The following is a 17,500-nucleotide window of genomic DNA, read 5'->3' as shown; positions in this document are numbered from 1 at the left end:
CCATCTGATATGTACCTATCCAGACATCTGCACCAACTGGAAAGGCCATGGTAATACCCACAAAGGTAATCCATGGCCTCCAACACCTGTCCATGCAGACAACCTCTAATCAGTAGTGCCCCACTCGGTATCGGACAAGTTGGCCGGAGGATGGCTGTGGCACACCTACAAGGCAATGTTGAACCCTGTCCTTCAACAGCTGCCCCATATATGTGAGTCCTTGCACATTACCAGCACAACAGGCCTGAATCTGATATGCAGCATCAACAAAACCTGATGGAGAGAGAGGTTTGTCTTCCAGAGGCTGCCCTGTCTCAGAAATACACTTCCCATACATGTCAGAGTACCATCTCATCAAGTGTAATGGTGACGAGTGGATGGGATACCACAAATCTGTCCCAGGGGTCCCACCTGTGTCCCTCAATGTCAGGGGGCAACAGGTGCTGATTGATGATTCTGTTGGGGATAAACTAATGGCCAGGCTTGTAAGGGCCTCAGGGCCAATAGCATAGTAATGCTGTATGATCCTAGTTATGGCCCTGTGTGCTGTGATGGACTGTGTTGTTATGTGTCCACTTCCATCACTGCCATCTACTGTGGTGTGTCCCCTATGGGTGACATACAAGTACAATGTCACACATCCACCATCCAAAAAGTAGGTGAGTGGTACCACAGGTGTATGGGGATAGTCCAGCAACATCTGTGTGACACAATTACAGACAGCACTGCAGAGTGTCCAACATCAGCAGTACACAGATGTTTGCAGAATGTTTACATGTGCTTGATATATGTGGATCCTCTGCCAGACAAATGTGGATGTCTAGAAAACATTTGGACAATATGTAATGGTTGTTTCCAGACTGTGGGGAATCTGGTTGTCACAGGCCAGACACCTCAGAAAACAGCTATGGTACTTTAATATCTGGTACTGTATTCATTCCCTCATGTTGCATGCTCAATATGTACAGTCAGTTGCTGAGGTGGAGCCTGTGTCCCCCCTACTACTACTGGCTATAACCTGCTGTCTTGCTGTAGGAGGTCAACATGTATGCTAATCATAGCGCTCAAGTGATGATATACAGGTGTTGAGTACACAGTGAGCTAGCCAGAGTATGTCAGGAAAGTCAAGGATACCTGGACAATGTTTGAACTATGCCTGTGTGACATTCACAGAGTGAGAGGAGCAGACTGACAGTTGATCATGTGATGTGGCAGCTGTATCCACCACTACTGACTGTAACTATTGTCTAATACACAATCCAGTCACATTTGTACATGAGCTGACCATTGCTTGGGGGACTCAGGGACTAGAGCTGTGATCTATGTCACAGCAGACAGAGCCAAAAGGGAAGCCTGTAGCTGCTGGACAGCTGACTAACAGCAACATGTAATTTCAGGATATTTACCACAGAGCTCTATTATTGTAATCCCTGTTTCCCATGTCTGCTTCCCCCAACTGCATCTGATTTCATGGGAACTACTATTACATACCTGGTATACTGCTGTATTCCTTTATGTGCTGAAATCCTGTGGCAGAATGCTAGGATAGCATAGTCTGTCATCATAGAGAAGTCACAGACCTGTACCATAGGCAGAAGCTTGCTTTTTATAGATCATGCTCATGAACAGCTGATTGACTGTACACTCATCTGTGGCTCAGACTTGTTAATTGCATTCAAAACAACTGGGTTGCATTTTCATTAGCCAAAGTCATGGCAACACAGTGCTGTATATGAGGCCTTCATATAGGCCTTGACCCTTTTCCTGGCCTGTGAGAAGGACATTGTTGAGTTGGAGAGACTACAGCATCACAGAGGGTAGGTTGAAATATTGTTCACGGTTTGTATTTATGTATGTCCACAGTTTTGCATGCTATGTTTGGCCATTGTGAACAGGCTTTCTGATTATGTGACAGTTTAATGTTTAACAATGTGGGTTGAGGTCAGTAAGGAGACAGATGTGAGTGTCATACGTCATTTGCATCAGCATATGCATGCTGCTGCAGTAGCCACTGGTCTATCAGCTGTGCATGTTTGTAGGGGAAGACTTTGACACATGTCCCTGTCACTTGACCATTCCTTCCCTACCCCCTTTATGTATGGGTGTTGCGTGGATTCCCTGTTCTAGGTGTTTGGGAAGTATGGTAGGTCTGTAGCAGGTAGCTGAACATACTGATGCATATGTTGCATGCTGCAGCTGCTGCACTCTGCCCAGGAGCCATACTGGGAATTGCAAACACATTGTGGGATAGCAAGCTGTATATGTGAGGGAGGGAGCAGTGTCAGCTCTGGTGTCACAGCATAGCTAGGGTGGGGTACCCATAATAGTCCAGGTGAGGCATGTGCCTCTGTTACATATGTTATGTAATAGTACCATCCAGAGAGTGGTAGGCAACAGTTAAAACAACTATACATATTTATGAAGTGTGTCCCAACTACAGGCCTTTGAAGTGCTAATATGGGTGGCAGTGACTGCAGTAGCAGAAAAGAGTTCTGCTTAAAATTGCATGGCTCAGTCATTTAGTTGTTCTGACAACCATGTACTTGACATGCAATACACTAGAAAGGAAGCCAGGACTGTTGGTGGAAAAATGTTAAGCATGCTAAGAATGTAAAAGATTGAGCTACGGAGTCACTACTATAGCAGGCATATTTGCAAGACATATGTGCATGCATACTGTCTGTTACACAGGATTGGCATGAACATGTGTGATTGAATGTGTATGATGTGTGACACTGAACTGTCTGTCATGATTTCATAATCTCAATATATACTGACTTGCCAGTACATCAGCACACAGCATAGGTTGTGTGACAAGTGTGCCAAATGTAAGCAGCACAACTGTGGACATTCTACAACAGTCTGCTGTTGTCATCTCTACCTGATATTCTAAGCCTCACGTACATCCATCAGCATTTATTTGTCTGTGTACTGGTTTGGTGTCTGTATCACAGTCCCAAGTAGGTTATCATTTTTCTCATTATATGTACAAGCAGTGTATCACTGGCAATAAGGATATGTTTATGGAAACAGCTGTTGCTCCTCGGAGCTGAGTGGCCTAGTGGGATAATGCACTGTGCTGTAGTTGACAGGGTCATGGGTTTGAAGCTTGGTAGGACTGTGTATTTTTTTCTCCTGTGCATCACTGATTATCAGGATAAGTTTATGGGAACACCTGTTAGTATTCAAAGCTGAGTGGTCTATTGGGCTAATGCACACTGCTGTAATTGACAGGGTCTTGGGTCTGAAACTTGGCAGGGGCTGAATATTTTTCTGCTCTGCACACTGATAAACAGGATAAGTTTATGGAAACACATGTTAGTCTTCAGAGCTGAGTGGCTATTGGACTAATGCACTGTTCTGTAGTTGACAGGGTCCTGGGTTTGAAACTTGGCAGTGCTTTATATTTTTCTGATGTGCATCACTATAATCAGGATAAGTTTATGGGATCACCAGGTAGTCTTCTGAGTTGAGTGGCCTAGTGGGCTAATGCTCTGTCTCCATACTTGGAAGAGTCCTGAGTTTGAGACTTGTCAGTGTGGCAATTTTGCTGATGTGCAGAACAGTGTCAGAAAGACAGAAGGTTATTAAAGCAGCTTTAAGCAGGTTTGCTTGATGCACTTAGCCCCGCTTAAACCTGTGCTATTTCCAAAAAAAGAAAAGAAAAATGAGGTGATAGGAAAGTGGTGAAATGGGGAAAAGCAGGGAGAAAAACATTATAAAGGCAGGTAGGGATGTGCAGGATGGGTGTAAGAAAGGACCATAGCTCTCCATGTCTTCAGCAGTGCATGTTGTGGACAATTTGGAATTTGGAGTTTCACATACCAGAGGGAGGGGTGTGGGTGACATAACTTTGTTGATTAATTGCTGTGATGATTGAATGATGGCAGTATAGGTGTGGGCGAAATGGAGAGCTATGTATGGGGTGATATTTTTTGAGGGACAGATGCCCATTTATTTTTTAAGGCAACAGTGGAATGTTGGGGAAGGGATATAGGTACATGTGGGAAGGTAAGTTGGGTAGGAGAGGTAGCATTTGCCAGACAAGACATTTGTCAGACAAGACAGACAAGATGGCAGACAGGTATGGTGTATTACGCATGAGGGGGTAAAGACCTTGGATGGGGAGAGTGTTGTGGAATTGGAGGACCAGGTACCCCCAGATGGCAGCAGTGGGACTGAGCTCCCCACCCATGGGCAGTCACCACTGCTCCTTCATGGCTCTGAAGGTGGCTGTGCTGTGGTCTGAGCACTGAGGCCGGCCTGCCCCTCCAGGTGCACCACTCTGACCTTGATCTTGTGCAGCTGATTGTCCATATCACACTGGAGAATCCTGCACACCATCCCTTGGAGCTGTTTCTCGGTGACCACTCCCTCTATGCGCCCACACCCGGGCGGGGACGGGCCCCATCCCCTGAGGCGGTTCGACCCATGAGTGCTGGAGGACCAGCAGGGGATGCAGCTCCAGGTTGGGTCTCAAATGTGCTGGGACACTGTGCCATGGCCAGATGAGGTGGGGTAGGTGAGTCCACAGGTATCAGCCTACTCACTCATGCTATGATGTTGAGGTTTTTTCAAAGCGTATAGGTTAGTCGTGCACAGAACATTTAAATGTTAGTTATAACAGCATGCATGGGTGTTTCAATTAACCCAGAACAATAAAACTGCATAGCATACAGAACACAACAATAAATGGGATAGCAGTCAGTAATGTAACAGCATGTCAGTAACAGTTATGGCAAAAGACCAACAACATTGATATTTCAACAAGGTATGTTACTATGCAACCATTGTAATATGTAATAATAATAAAACACAAGACCCAACATAAGATTTTTAGAACAACATATGTGAAATGGAAACCATACCTGTAGTATAACAATAATAATATTTGTGATGCAGGTAAGGGTTGGGGAGATAGAGAGACATTCCATTAACAACAGCATAGGCTTATATGTATTGCAGCAGTACTGTTCTGTACTCTACATGTCTGCCCTCGCATTTATGTCTACAAGTGCCCTATATCTTCTGAAGAACACACATACCTTTTAAGCTATCCACATGGGACAGTATGGGCCAAGCTGTAACACTTACAGGTATACAACTACAGGGAAATATTACATGTAAGGGAAACATATATGACTACAAAGGTGTGCTGTGCACTGATGCTGTGTGAGTGTGCTACTGACAGACTTTGACTGGATGTTAAATCTGTGTCCAAGGGTTTTGGCAACAGTGATCACTGTCCATGACAGCGTGACACCTGAGAGACATGTATCATGCATAGTACAGAGAGTTTACACATATCCTGCCATCCTTGACAGGCATGGGGTTAGATTATCAGCAGACATTCACAGACATGCCAGTCATACAACTGTAACAGCAATAAACAGTTGTATTTGTCTTATTAACTTGGAATAGTAGTGTACTTGTGGACATTTCATTTAATGAAATCGTATCACCTTGCTGAGCAATGCTGTTTATACACTAGTACATCTGGACAAACAAATTAGTATACCATTGGAACAACTACTGCAGACAATTTATTTATCTGTAGTTCCTGTGGGGAGAACATCTGTTAACAATACATAACTGTTTCTATACATATTCAGTAGTACTTGTCTGTTTCTATAAATATATAGTAGTACTTGTCCCTGGATTCAAACCTCGGTCTGTGTGTGGAAAAATGAACAACATACATATTATTTAGAAAACTGAGCTACTGAGCCACTAATGTGTGTTGATTGGCTGATATGTGCTTAGAGCTCACCTGGTAACAAATTCTGACCTGATAATGTAGGTATAGCATCACACAAGACTGCAGTGGCACGTGAACACACACATGAGATGCATGCATGACAGATATAGTAGGCGAACTGTGTATTACTACTTGAAATGCAGGTGTACACATTTAACCCCTAGTGGATGGGAATATGTGTGATGTGTACAGACCATATTGTGGTGCTGGGATGGCTACCTGACCCCATATACAGTTACAAATGGTATATTTGCAGTCTACGGCTACTACAGTTTCATACTTGCTTGCATCAGCATAACTATGTTCAGGAATGCATATAGCTGAAATGCAAAGGTTAACACAAGACAATCCTGAGGGAAACATGCTTTACTACCTTACACATTACTATTCAAGGTTCAGATCTTACAGTGCAGAACAAATATTATAATGTAGTATATCTTGTAGTATAACTCCACATCTACACCTTAGCAAAACATTTCTTTATCAGCCAACCTTCAGTCAGTTCATAGCATTATATCCATGTTTACTTCACAGCATTTGTAATACTCAATTTCTTGACCAACAGCCCAAAATACACACAACATTTGGCACAACTAACCTTTATTGAGGGTGATATGAAACAGTTAACAGTCTTTTTGTTGATGAACACTTTACATAATACAGGCATTGAAAGACAGCTATTATTCCACAATGTATGCATTACTAACTTTATTTCCATAACAATTCTGACTGTAGGTGTACTTTATTTCCTAAAAATATGAAATCAGATGACTTATTCCCTTCACATTATGAATCCAGTTGTACCAGAACATCATTATTAATACGGTATACACTTGTTATTCCTTAACATTATTAATGCAGTAGTAAATCGCTTTCCTTAACATTATCAGGTTTCATGCTTTCATGTATATTGAACTGTACCTGGCATTACTCACTTATATCACTCCAAGTCTATGAACACATTCATTGCAGTACACTCAAAACAGAATATACCTACTGGCAGCTACTACTGTACTCTTTCTTAATTATATTACTATATATTGCAGGATATATCTGTACTCACCACAGTCTCGGTGCAACCTTGCCAGATCAGGCAACCTGCATGGGCCTCCAGGATGAAAACTCTCTCTTCTGCAGCTGCGTACCTGTCTATCAGATATTCATACTAAACGTTGGTAAATCAATGCTTCCTATACTTACAAACTTGTGGGACATTGTCATCCCAAGCATCTTGGATCCACTGGACCAAGAATTCCCCCTTCCTACGCTTCAGGTCATTATACTGGTGACGCACCTGCTCATCAGTGCAGGGGATGCCAGTTGCAGTGGTGAGGTCACATACTAGCAGGTCCCAGGCCTCTGATTTGTATTCGGACCTCTGGTACTGGCCATGTAGCAGCTGAATGTCATGGTCTTTTACGAGGAGCCCAACCATGACCCTGAACTCCAACATGCCCCACCGCTGCACTCAGAAGCATGCACCCTCTCCAACTCCTGCCATAGCTCCTGCACAGATCAATCTCCAACAGGTTCTGGCTGTATCCCCACCTGTTCAGCTTAAATAAGGCTGTTTTCTTGGCCTTTCCTGCCATTGGACCATTTTAAAAAATGCTAAGTGAAGCTTAGCACTGTGCAAACCTGCTAAGTTTAGCTGAGCAGTGCTTAAACTGGCAAATGCATAGCAATGCCCAAACCAGCTAAGTAGAGCTGCGTGTTGCTAAGTACTGCTAAAATGGGTCCTATTTATACATTGCTTGGCTTGGCTTAGCAATGCTTAGCAGAACTTAGCTACGGGCAAACCAGATTTTTTTTTAAAAAATAAAAAATATATATATTGAAATTAATTGTTCATTAATGATACTTTATTATTATGTTTATCTATTTTACTTTATATCTCCTAACATTATGCATTTTAATTACATTATCTTTGAGTGGGGCTTTTATCCTCGGGTCTCCACTGAAAATGGACTTCTGGTCCAGCTGGACTAACCTGGTTAACAAATGTCAATGTACACATAATTAAAAAAATATATTTTTATAACATTTTCCTATTACATGTAAAAGCTGAATGGCCTGTCTCTGTATTCAAACCATGCACATACTGCACACAAGGCTGTGAGTCTAACCATTCAGCTACCAAGGATATGGTAATTACAGCTATACATTTCTATATACCTTTCAGTTACATTTAAGCACTGCTGAGCACTGCACCATGCAACCCCACTTAGCTATGCTTAAATTTGACCTTTCCTAAATAATTAAATATATCCAGTTTCAATTTTTAGATGCCTGGCACATGTCTATTGCTAAGCTCCCTGCAGCACAGCTCAAACATACACAAAAAAAAATATTTAAATGTGTTTATTATTTAAGTGCCATCCAGCACTTTAACAGTGCAATAAGTAACACACCCCCTAAGCTGATTCTGTAACCGTGTTACACAGCTGTCTCTTAGTAGTGCACCTTCATTAATAAGCAAGGCGTGGTGCCGAGGGGGAGCCATAGACACGCCCACAGTACACTCCATGTAGAACTTATACTATTCCTACACAGAGTTTATTAAATCTGTTGCTCAGACTTTTTCTTCAGAAAATGTTTATTATTTCACATTCCCTTATTCTGTCAATGTCTCAGTTTAATAGGACTAAAATTATAAAAGTACCCCTGATTACTTCTGGATTTTTCCCTGATTAGTTGAGAGCTCTGATGAAGTCTGAAACTCAAATGTAACTCATTATTTGGTGACTTCAACCCTTAATGATTTGCCAGCATATACTATAGTAAGTTTGAAATGGTAGGGGGAGGAACTGCATCAAAATGAAATATATATATATATATATATATATATATATATATATATATATATATATATATATATATATATACACACACACACACACACACACACACACACACACACACACACACACACACACACACACACACACACACATATATATATATATACACACACACACACACACACACACACATATATATATATATATATATATATATATATATATATATATAATTAAAAAAAACACAAATAGATAGCCCATACAGTAAGCACAGTAATGGCCTCCAGGGTATGTGTTATTGTGTAAATAATGCCTTGTCTGGTGTGTAGAGGCCCTCCACTTTTGCGCAATAACACATACCCTGGGCATTATTGCTTGCTTAATAAATTAACCTTTTTGTGCCAAATTTTGAATGTAGCCTATTTGTTGTTTGTTGGCTGTTTTATGAAAATATACTTTAAATATTTTGAAAAGGTGCAAAATACTATTTGTATACTTTTCAGGAAATGTTATTAGTTATTCGTCTAATGCATATTGATATGGATTTTTATCATACGTCTGTACATTCATTATGGTGTTGAGAAAAATGTGTGCATTGTTTATTTTACATTAATACTTTTGAAACTGGTAGTTACCAAATTGCATTCAGTTTATCAGATGTGGGTGCACACATGTTTGTATGTGTGTGTGTGTGTGTGTGTGTGTGTGTGTGTGTGTGTGTGTGTGTGTGTGTGTGTGTGTGTGTGTGTGTAACTTTTCTTTCTTTCTTTTATATGTTTGCCTAACATTTGAAACACAATCATCTTAATTCACCAATATGAAATTCTATTCAAAATGTCATTTTTTCCAGTTGACAGAACAACCTTAGGAAATTACCCTTTGGAACAGAACTGCAGTAGAATACATTATGGGAAGACATATGGGATGAAAATGTGTGATGAACATAATGCAAATTGGTTTATGGGTGTTTTTTGTTTTGTCTGCAAAATGTAAGGGAAACCTCAAAAAGCACAGATGTTCAGGATCACACTTGTCTATTTTTGTTTTGCGCTTGTAATGAGTGAGGACGTTTTGTTTTAATACCCTGTCTATATGTGTGGGTGTTAAATTTTTGTGTGTCAATGGATCTTCAGGCAAAGATAGTTGATGATCAGATGCTACAAGTTTAATTTTTCTTTTTTTAAACTACTTTTACTTCATTGTGTTTTATGTAACCTTTCCTAGTTCTATTTTTGTCCTTACACATTTTATAATTACTGGAGGTCTAGGTACTCTCAGTATATTTTTTATGGGTTTTTATTGTGATGTGCTACTTTTGGTTTACAAGATATCATACCTGTAGCTTCTGTGTAACCTGTAAGCTTGCAGCATTAGTTTTTTCAACGTAATTGTTTATGGATGTGTGTATGTATGTATGTATATATGTATTTATTTATTTGAAGTAATTGTGAAGTGTGCTATTATTGTATGGGCTCTTTTTATGTCTAATGATTTCTACTGTGCACTTATTTTATGTATGTGTGTTTGTTTGTATATTTGTATTTATTTATTTTTTGTGGTGAATAGGTGAAGTTTTATTAACTTTAGTAAGTGAGCTGAGATTACATTTTTGTTTTTAATGTATGGCTGATTTATATAGTGAAGGGTTGATGCTGGAGATACTTAGAAACTTTTGCATTGTTGAGGGAAGTATTATGAGATGTAAAAATTATAATCTACAATACCTGAATAAAATGTGTGTAGTTTTGCATGCTGCAGTATTTTATTTCTCTCTATATATTTCTTGTACAGAAATTCATCATTCTGCATTGAAGTATCCATGTCATTAATAGTTTATGAAAGAAATCCTCGCACTGGTAAAGATCTTGCATATGAACAAACTGCATCTCTGACAGCAACAGGAAAAATAGTCTGTCCTGATCTGGATGAATTTGCCAGCAGCCAAATCCTAGATCTAAAATGGAAAAAGGTAAAAACATTTCTTATTTAAAGATGCGTTTTTTCATACACACACACACACAAATATATATATATATATATATATATATATATATATATATATAGATAAGCACGCACTTAGACACAGGCAGACAAGACACCCATAAAACAATGTAGTTTGTCATCCTGTTTAAAATGTATCAATTGTAAAAGACCATCACTAAGTTAAGTTTCAGAAAATGTGCTAACAATGAAACAGGGATAAATGAATGCACTGATGAAAACCCCACATGTCACTTAAAGACTGGCATTGTGTGATAATGGTGATGTGAATTAATGAGCCCAGTATAGTGCATGCAGTATGCCGACAGTGACATTCATTCACATGCCCAATAACATGTCACTTTGATCACTCCTGACAGCCTAGTAAGGGAAGCACAGCAAAGTCCCTACCCATTTATTATTACAAATGGGAAGGAAATAGCTGTATGTGACAGTCAGAATGGGGAAGAGCAAGCAGAGAAATACACAGAAAGACAGGTGTAAGATAAGACTGGAATGAGGGGTGGGGGATCAAAGATATATATCTGTGGAACAGATGCCCATTGTTCTAAGAAAGGTTGAGGTGGAAAGTAGTAAAGTGATGGTATGGGTAGGAAAGACTGTATAGGGATGATAGAAGGGGCAGATAAACAAGCACAAAAGAAAGGAAAAAAGAAACAGGGGAGGTGCTGACAAAAACTGTGTGGAACCCAAAGAAGAGGCACAGACAGACAGAAAGAAGGGTTGATGAGGAGGACCGAACTACAAACTAGGGAGGGTGGGGAAGACCATGAATGGGGACAGGGTTGGATGACAGGTGACTGTTGAGCTGCTCACTGCTGCTTCCAGCCAGAGATCAGTCACCTTGATGACTGTCCTACTGGCTGGTCCTAGCTATTGGTGGCTCAATGGCATTGCCAGGCAGCAGTGCATCTCAGCAAGTCACAGAAAGATGTACTCTGGGCTGCCAGTAGAGGTGTAAAGCTTTTGGTCTATTAGCGCCATCACCTCATCCTCTAACTTCTGCCTTTTTAAATATCAAGAAACACCAGTGGTATCCCCTAATGGACAGCCTCTACTCCCCTCCCTCCCACCAATGACAGACCATTTGAGGTCAGCACAGAACCCTTCAGGTGGCCTCCTGCTGAAAAACCTACATCATCAAGACCTGGTAGCAGCTGGGGACCTAGCTAGGGATGGCATGACAAGTTGATAGTCAGGTGATCACTGTCACATTGAAGCCACAGCTTTGGCTCATACTGCATAAAATAGGAACATAACAAAGAAATAAGGAAGCGACTCTACAGAGAAGAAATTGGCAGTAGTGTGTACCACTGTTTAACATAAAGGTATCTGGAGGAGTGAACTGTTATTAGGTGAGCATTGCCTATTTAGGCAATAACTCCTGGCAGATCAAAGAATACTATTGTGTGCAGTGCACCACAAAGTGCATGGTGGCATGGTACCTAAGCAGTCCCCTGTGTGTGTGTATGTCAAGTGAACAGTGAATGTGTTGAAATGAGAGATAGCACGAGCTATGGGAGATGGTCTGTGACATTTCTGATGCCACATTGTGTGCCCAAGGGACATACTATGAGGTGTGGGACCTCACCTACTGGACAGTGCCTGCATATGCTAGTCACCAATAAACAATACACCTCTGCAGCATGGACCTGGTATGCTAGTTATAACTGGCACTGGCAGGTGCTTGAAAAGGCTATGCATAATGCAAGGTAAGTAGATCAGTGGACCCTATATAGAAGGCAGGACTATGTCAACAAATATATAGATGCAGGCAGGGAAAACACATGTGTAATACAGAGTGTGACATGTTGTGTGCTAATGGGACACCCAATGGCAGGCTATTGATCTGTATCCTGACTTTATTCATACTCCCCATGGGTAGGATGGTTGGGAGAGAACCTTAGCCTTTATTATATGTAATATGTGTGCCAGGTGACATATAATAGCAGTATAAATGCTTTCTACTACTACCAACACTCTAACAATAAGCAGTTTTGTTGGTATGTAAAATATGTGCAGGTATAACATCACTGTTATATAGGTGCACCTGCACCTGGAGATCCTTTCCATACACATTTGACATGTGACCCTATTCTTCTGCATCTCCTTAGCAGCTGATAAACATAAAAAGAAAATATTCATGAATTAAATGCCCTATATATGTCTTACCAGGTCAGATTACATAACAGTAGAATTCACCTGTAGTGAGTACTTACTGTAAAACTCTGAAGTGCTTTTCCTAACTACCTCTCTCCTTTGGCAAAGAAGGTCATGATAGCACCTCTTCAGGTTGCTGAAGTGATGCATGTACTGATCACCAGTGTGGGTGATGCCCATGGCATCATTACCTGCTCTGGCAAGGCATTGCCAGACATCCATCATGTACTGGGGACCCTATAAAAGCAGGACTTTAGGAGGTCTCTACAGAAAATCAAGAAGATCTTTGCTTTCCAGTATCACCTGGCAGTCCTGCCACATTCAGCACTGTCTGATGCCATGGCCACTTCACAGGTCACAACCCTGAGGAAAATGGCAATCATATAATTTGCATTAACGGCAGAAATGTTGTGAAACAATGTGCAAGGCTTGCCATATAAATGAAAGTCTTGCCAGGGTGGTGTTTGTGGTGTGAAAGACATAATAGTCTGATTTTTTGTAGCCTATACAAGCTACATCTTCCTGCACTATTGCACTAAAACACCTCTAGGGATTATAACATGGCTTAACACACCCATGTCCCCAGGGGTCAGTGATCCACCTAGTCACTCGTCCATTTCACTTTTAGGTATAAGCCTCACTGCACATTTTGGTCTAGTATACATTGCATAAAATGTTTATTTCCAGGACTGTTGACCTTAATTGCCCCATTAGCATAATTAACAATGATATGAGCCCTGAAATTGCACATTCAAAAAAGTTGTGGCCATTGCAGTACTCATACACTACTGAATTCTGTGACCTAAGTAAGTAAAAGTAGTCAAGGCTGATGATTATACTCAGACAGGACACACAAAGTTACAGCTAATGTGACAAATCTATAGGCGATAGTGAGATGATGAAAGCATATACTTTGCTATTTTTGTAGGAGGGGCTTGCCCATCATCTTCCTGTTGAAATGGGCAAGGCCACTGGAGACTTTGTAATTGAGCTTCAGGGTATATTTACGGGGTGTTTTAGAAATTGTAGAATGATGTACCTTTGAGTTGTTGATGGGACACTCGTCATATGCAGGGGGAAATATGACTTCCTAAATGTGTCTGCATGTGCGCGCGCGAGCACGTGCGCATGTGTGTGTGTGTGTGTGTGTGTGTGTGTGTGTGTGTGTGTGTGTGTGTGTGTGTGTGTGTGTGTGTGTTTGTGTGTATGTACATGTGTGTATGTACGTGTGTGTGTGAGTATATGTATATCTGATTTGTGGGAGCTCCAAAGCCACATATAGACAGTTGTGTGAGGATCACAGGGGATGCTGCAATGGTGGGTATTAGACTGATCATGGGAAATGTAATTTACAGGCAGTTGCAATGGTAGTGGTAAGGTCAGGCATGCCAGTTATATGGGCTTAACTATACTGCTTCTGAATCATGCACTATTGGGGGGAGTGTTTGTCTTAATGACATCAAGCTGTACCAAATTACCTCTGGAGCCCCTTTGGTGTGGCTTTTGACATACTCAAGAATGCCTTGCAGTGCCCCGCATCATCTTATTGTGTTGAATGTTTAAAAAGGTTGGAGTGACACAGCAATGGACAGTGACAATGTTGCTACTATACTTGTTTTGTGTTTGAACTTTATTTTTTTTGGGGGGGGGGTCAGTGAACAGCAACATGCAGACAGAAACAAAGGTAACATGTATTGTAGACCACTGACAGGAAAATAACCTGGGTAATGGTGAATACAACAGTAGTCACCTAGATGAATGGATAATGCCAAAGGTGGGATGGAATTGGAGTATGCTGTATGGATCACATGTACTGATGCAATGCCATCCACACACACACACACACACACACACACACACACACACACACACACACACACACACACACACACACACACACACGCACAGCCATAGTAGATTTATCTAGTACATAATGGATGGTGTGGTGGAGAAACATATGTGAGCAGGTACAGGCAGCTGTCTTACAGCATTGACCTCAGGATGCAATCTGCACCTCTGGGTGTATCATGTGTTGCACAATCTGTTCTCACTTTGAACAACTGGTAGGGGGTATATTGTAGATGCAGCAGATATCAGTGGTCATTCACCTCCCATATGTATATGTGCAAATTTATATATTGAGATGGCTCCTAAGGAGAGCAAACAAGTGGAGAAGTTCTCCAAGGCAGAGACATCTTATCGCAGGCTCTACATGAACACAGTTTGTAGATCTTCCTAACTAGCAAGACAGACCAATCCTTTCATCAAATGTTTGTGGTGGGACCTTGTTGAGGATGTAAATGCTGCAAGTGGCCATAACAGAAGTCCACTTCTAGTGCACTGTAGGGTCACACTGACATGATCCACCATACCTGCAACAAAGCAACTGTTCTTGTACAGGAGAGGATGATCATAGATGGGGTCCACCTCCACAGAACACCTTCACAGACATGGAGGACTTCCTGGCATCACTGCCTGAAATGGACTTACCAGTTCCTTATACCTGGTGGAAGACTAGACATTCGATTGGAACTTCAGTCTTCCACCACAGATGTCTGTGGGGAAAGCAACAGGTGGGCAAGTGGGCATGCCCTAACATATGTATCATGTAGTGCAACATGCCATAGCTAGGACCTCTCACATGGTGAATATGTTCATATAATCCCTACATGCACCTCTGGACATCACTTGCTATAAACTTCTTGGCAAGGTACATAGGTTCATAGGTGTGTACTAGGCTAATGGCCCTGGAGCCTTTACAAGCCTAGCCATAGGATTACCCTGGAATCTTGCTACCCATCCTTAGTTCCCAGTGCCTCTGTTGAGTAGAGCCACTGGAGTGATCCCCAGGGTGAATTTTCTATTTCCCATCCACTCATCAAGATTTATCTTGAAGAGGGCCAGCGAAGTGCTCTGCATGACATGTATGGGAAGTCTATTCCATAGCATGGGCAGTCTCTGTGTGAGGAACCTGTCCCTCCAGCATGTTCTGTTGATTGTGGTAATGAAGTTGAGGTCTCTGGAGCATGTGGTGTAGAGGAATTGGGATTTCTTTAGATGTAGCATTTCTAACAGAGCTGGGTCAGATATGGCTTTGTAAGCCAAGCAGAGATCGCCTCTAAGTAGGCGATATGATACAGAGAATAGATGGAGTTTTTTTAGTCTGTCCATATAGGATAAGTGTTTAAGACCTAGGATCCTCTTTGTGAGATACTTTTGCAGCCTCTCCAGTTATTGCAGGTGTCTAGTGAGGTACATGCCAAATGGGGCATTGTACTCGATAACTGGCCTAATGAGGGAAGAGTAGAGGGAGACAATGACCTCTTTCTTCCTGGATGCAAAACCCTTAGTAATGAGATATGCCACATAGAAGGACTTTCTGACCACAGTGGCAACATGGTGGTCAAAAGAGAGGTTGCTGTCAACCTGTGTTACCAGATCTCTTATAACATCTTCTGTGTTCAGTGGACTACCATCAATGTGGTAATTCAAGGGAACTGAGTTTTTCCCAAGGGGGATGATGACACATTTTTTGGCATTGAGCTTAAGGCCATGGTTCTGACACCATTCATTGGTCTCATTGAGGCCTTTCTGTAGGATGTCAACATCACCTGGGGAGTTAATAATAGCTCCCAACTTGCAATCATCTGTGAACTTTGTCAGCCAGAGTCCCTTCATGTTGGCCTGGAATTCAGAGAAGTAGATACCAAACAGGAGAGGACCCAGGACCGAACCCTGTGGGACTCCACTCGTGACTAGTCGGCAGTCTGACTTGGAGTCAGCTACTTTCATACTGTGTGTTCTATCTGTGAACCAGTTTGCAACCCACGTAGTGATATAGGGGTTGATGTCTAGCTTAGTGAGTTTTTCTATGATTCCTGAGTGGGGGATGGTATCAAAGGCCTTGGCCAGATGAAGGTAGGCTGTATAAACCACCTTGCCTTCATCCACAGCTCTGGTGACTGATTCAAAGAAGTTGACCAGGTTGAGCAGGCATGATCTACCCTTCACAAAACCAAACTGTGTAGGATCCAGAGTTTGGAGATTCCCTATATCGTTGTTTATTAACTCCATGATGATGCATTCCATAGCTTTGCATATCAGACTTGTCAGGCTAATGGGGTGATAATTCAAGGGGTCTGTAGTCGCTCCACCTTTGTGGAAATGGATGACTGTAGCAGTGCACCATTTGGTAGTGATAAAGCCTGAGGTGAAGCAGTGATTGAACAGGGCACACAGGTGAGGTGCCAGTTCACTCTGTAGTTCATATACAACACAGCCAGGGATATTGTCAGGTCCCATAGAAGTTGCATTCTTGGCCTTGGACAGTGCTGTTTTAACCTGTGCAGCAATAATACTGGGTGCCTAGCAATCTACTGGTATTGTGATTGGTCCTTTGAGGGGGGGAGAGGGGTAAAGTTAGCACTGAATCTGTCGGCCAGTATATTGGCAATATCTGTTGGCTCGGTATAGGAGGTACCATTGTGCAGTAGCTCAGAGCAAATCTGGGTATTGCCTTGGAGATTCTTTACATAACTATAGAAGGCCTTGTTTTTGTCTTTACTATCTGCTGCAATTCGGTTTTCATAGCTAGCTTTAGAGGATGGATTTGATGAGGGATCTCAACCTTTTGTTGAGGCTGATAAGGGTGTTTTTCCAGTCTTGTGACTTACCTTATTCTGCATCAGTTTCCTCCTTCTGTTGTAGAGTTTGTTTATGGCAGGGGACCACCAGATTGGCTTCCATTTTTTTGAGGAGAGTGTCTTGGTTCTATTGGGTA

At 41.6% G+C, this 17,500-nt stretch overlaps 1 protein-coding gene across 1 annotated transcript in view; it reads left to right on the top strand.

The window, feature by feature from the left end:
• Window positions 1–17,500, top strand: part of LOC122801535 (interleukin-1 receptor type 2-like) — a 311,639-nt gene that overhangs the window by 75,312 nt on the left and 218,827 nt on the right. Inside the window, exon 4 of the mRNA XM_044070956.1 lies at window positions 10,351–10,528. Coding sequence (XP_043926891.1) covers window positions 10,351–10,528 — 178 coding nt within the window. The remainder of the gene's footprint in view (window positions 1–10,350; window positions 10,529–17,500) is intronic.

Source organism: Protopterus annectens, chromosome 5.part0 (genome assembly GCF_019279795.1).
Source record: "Protopterus annectens isolate FY-2018-M chromosome 5.part0, PAN1.0, whole genome shotgun sequence".
In the NCBI taxonomy this organism is placed as follows: domain Eukaryota; kingdom Metazoa; phylum Chordata; order Ceratodontiformes; family Protopteridae; genus Protopterus; species Protopterus annectens.
The sequence above is the reverse complement of the archived record's forward strand: the minus strand, read 5'-3'. Positions and strand labels throughout refer to the sequence as shown.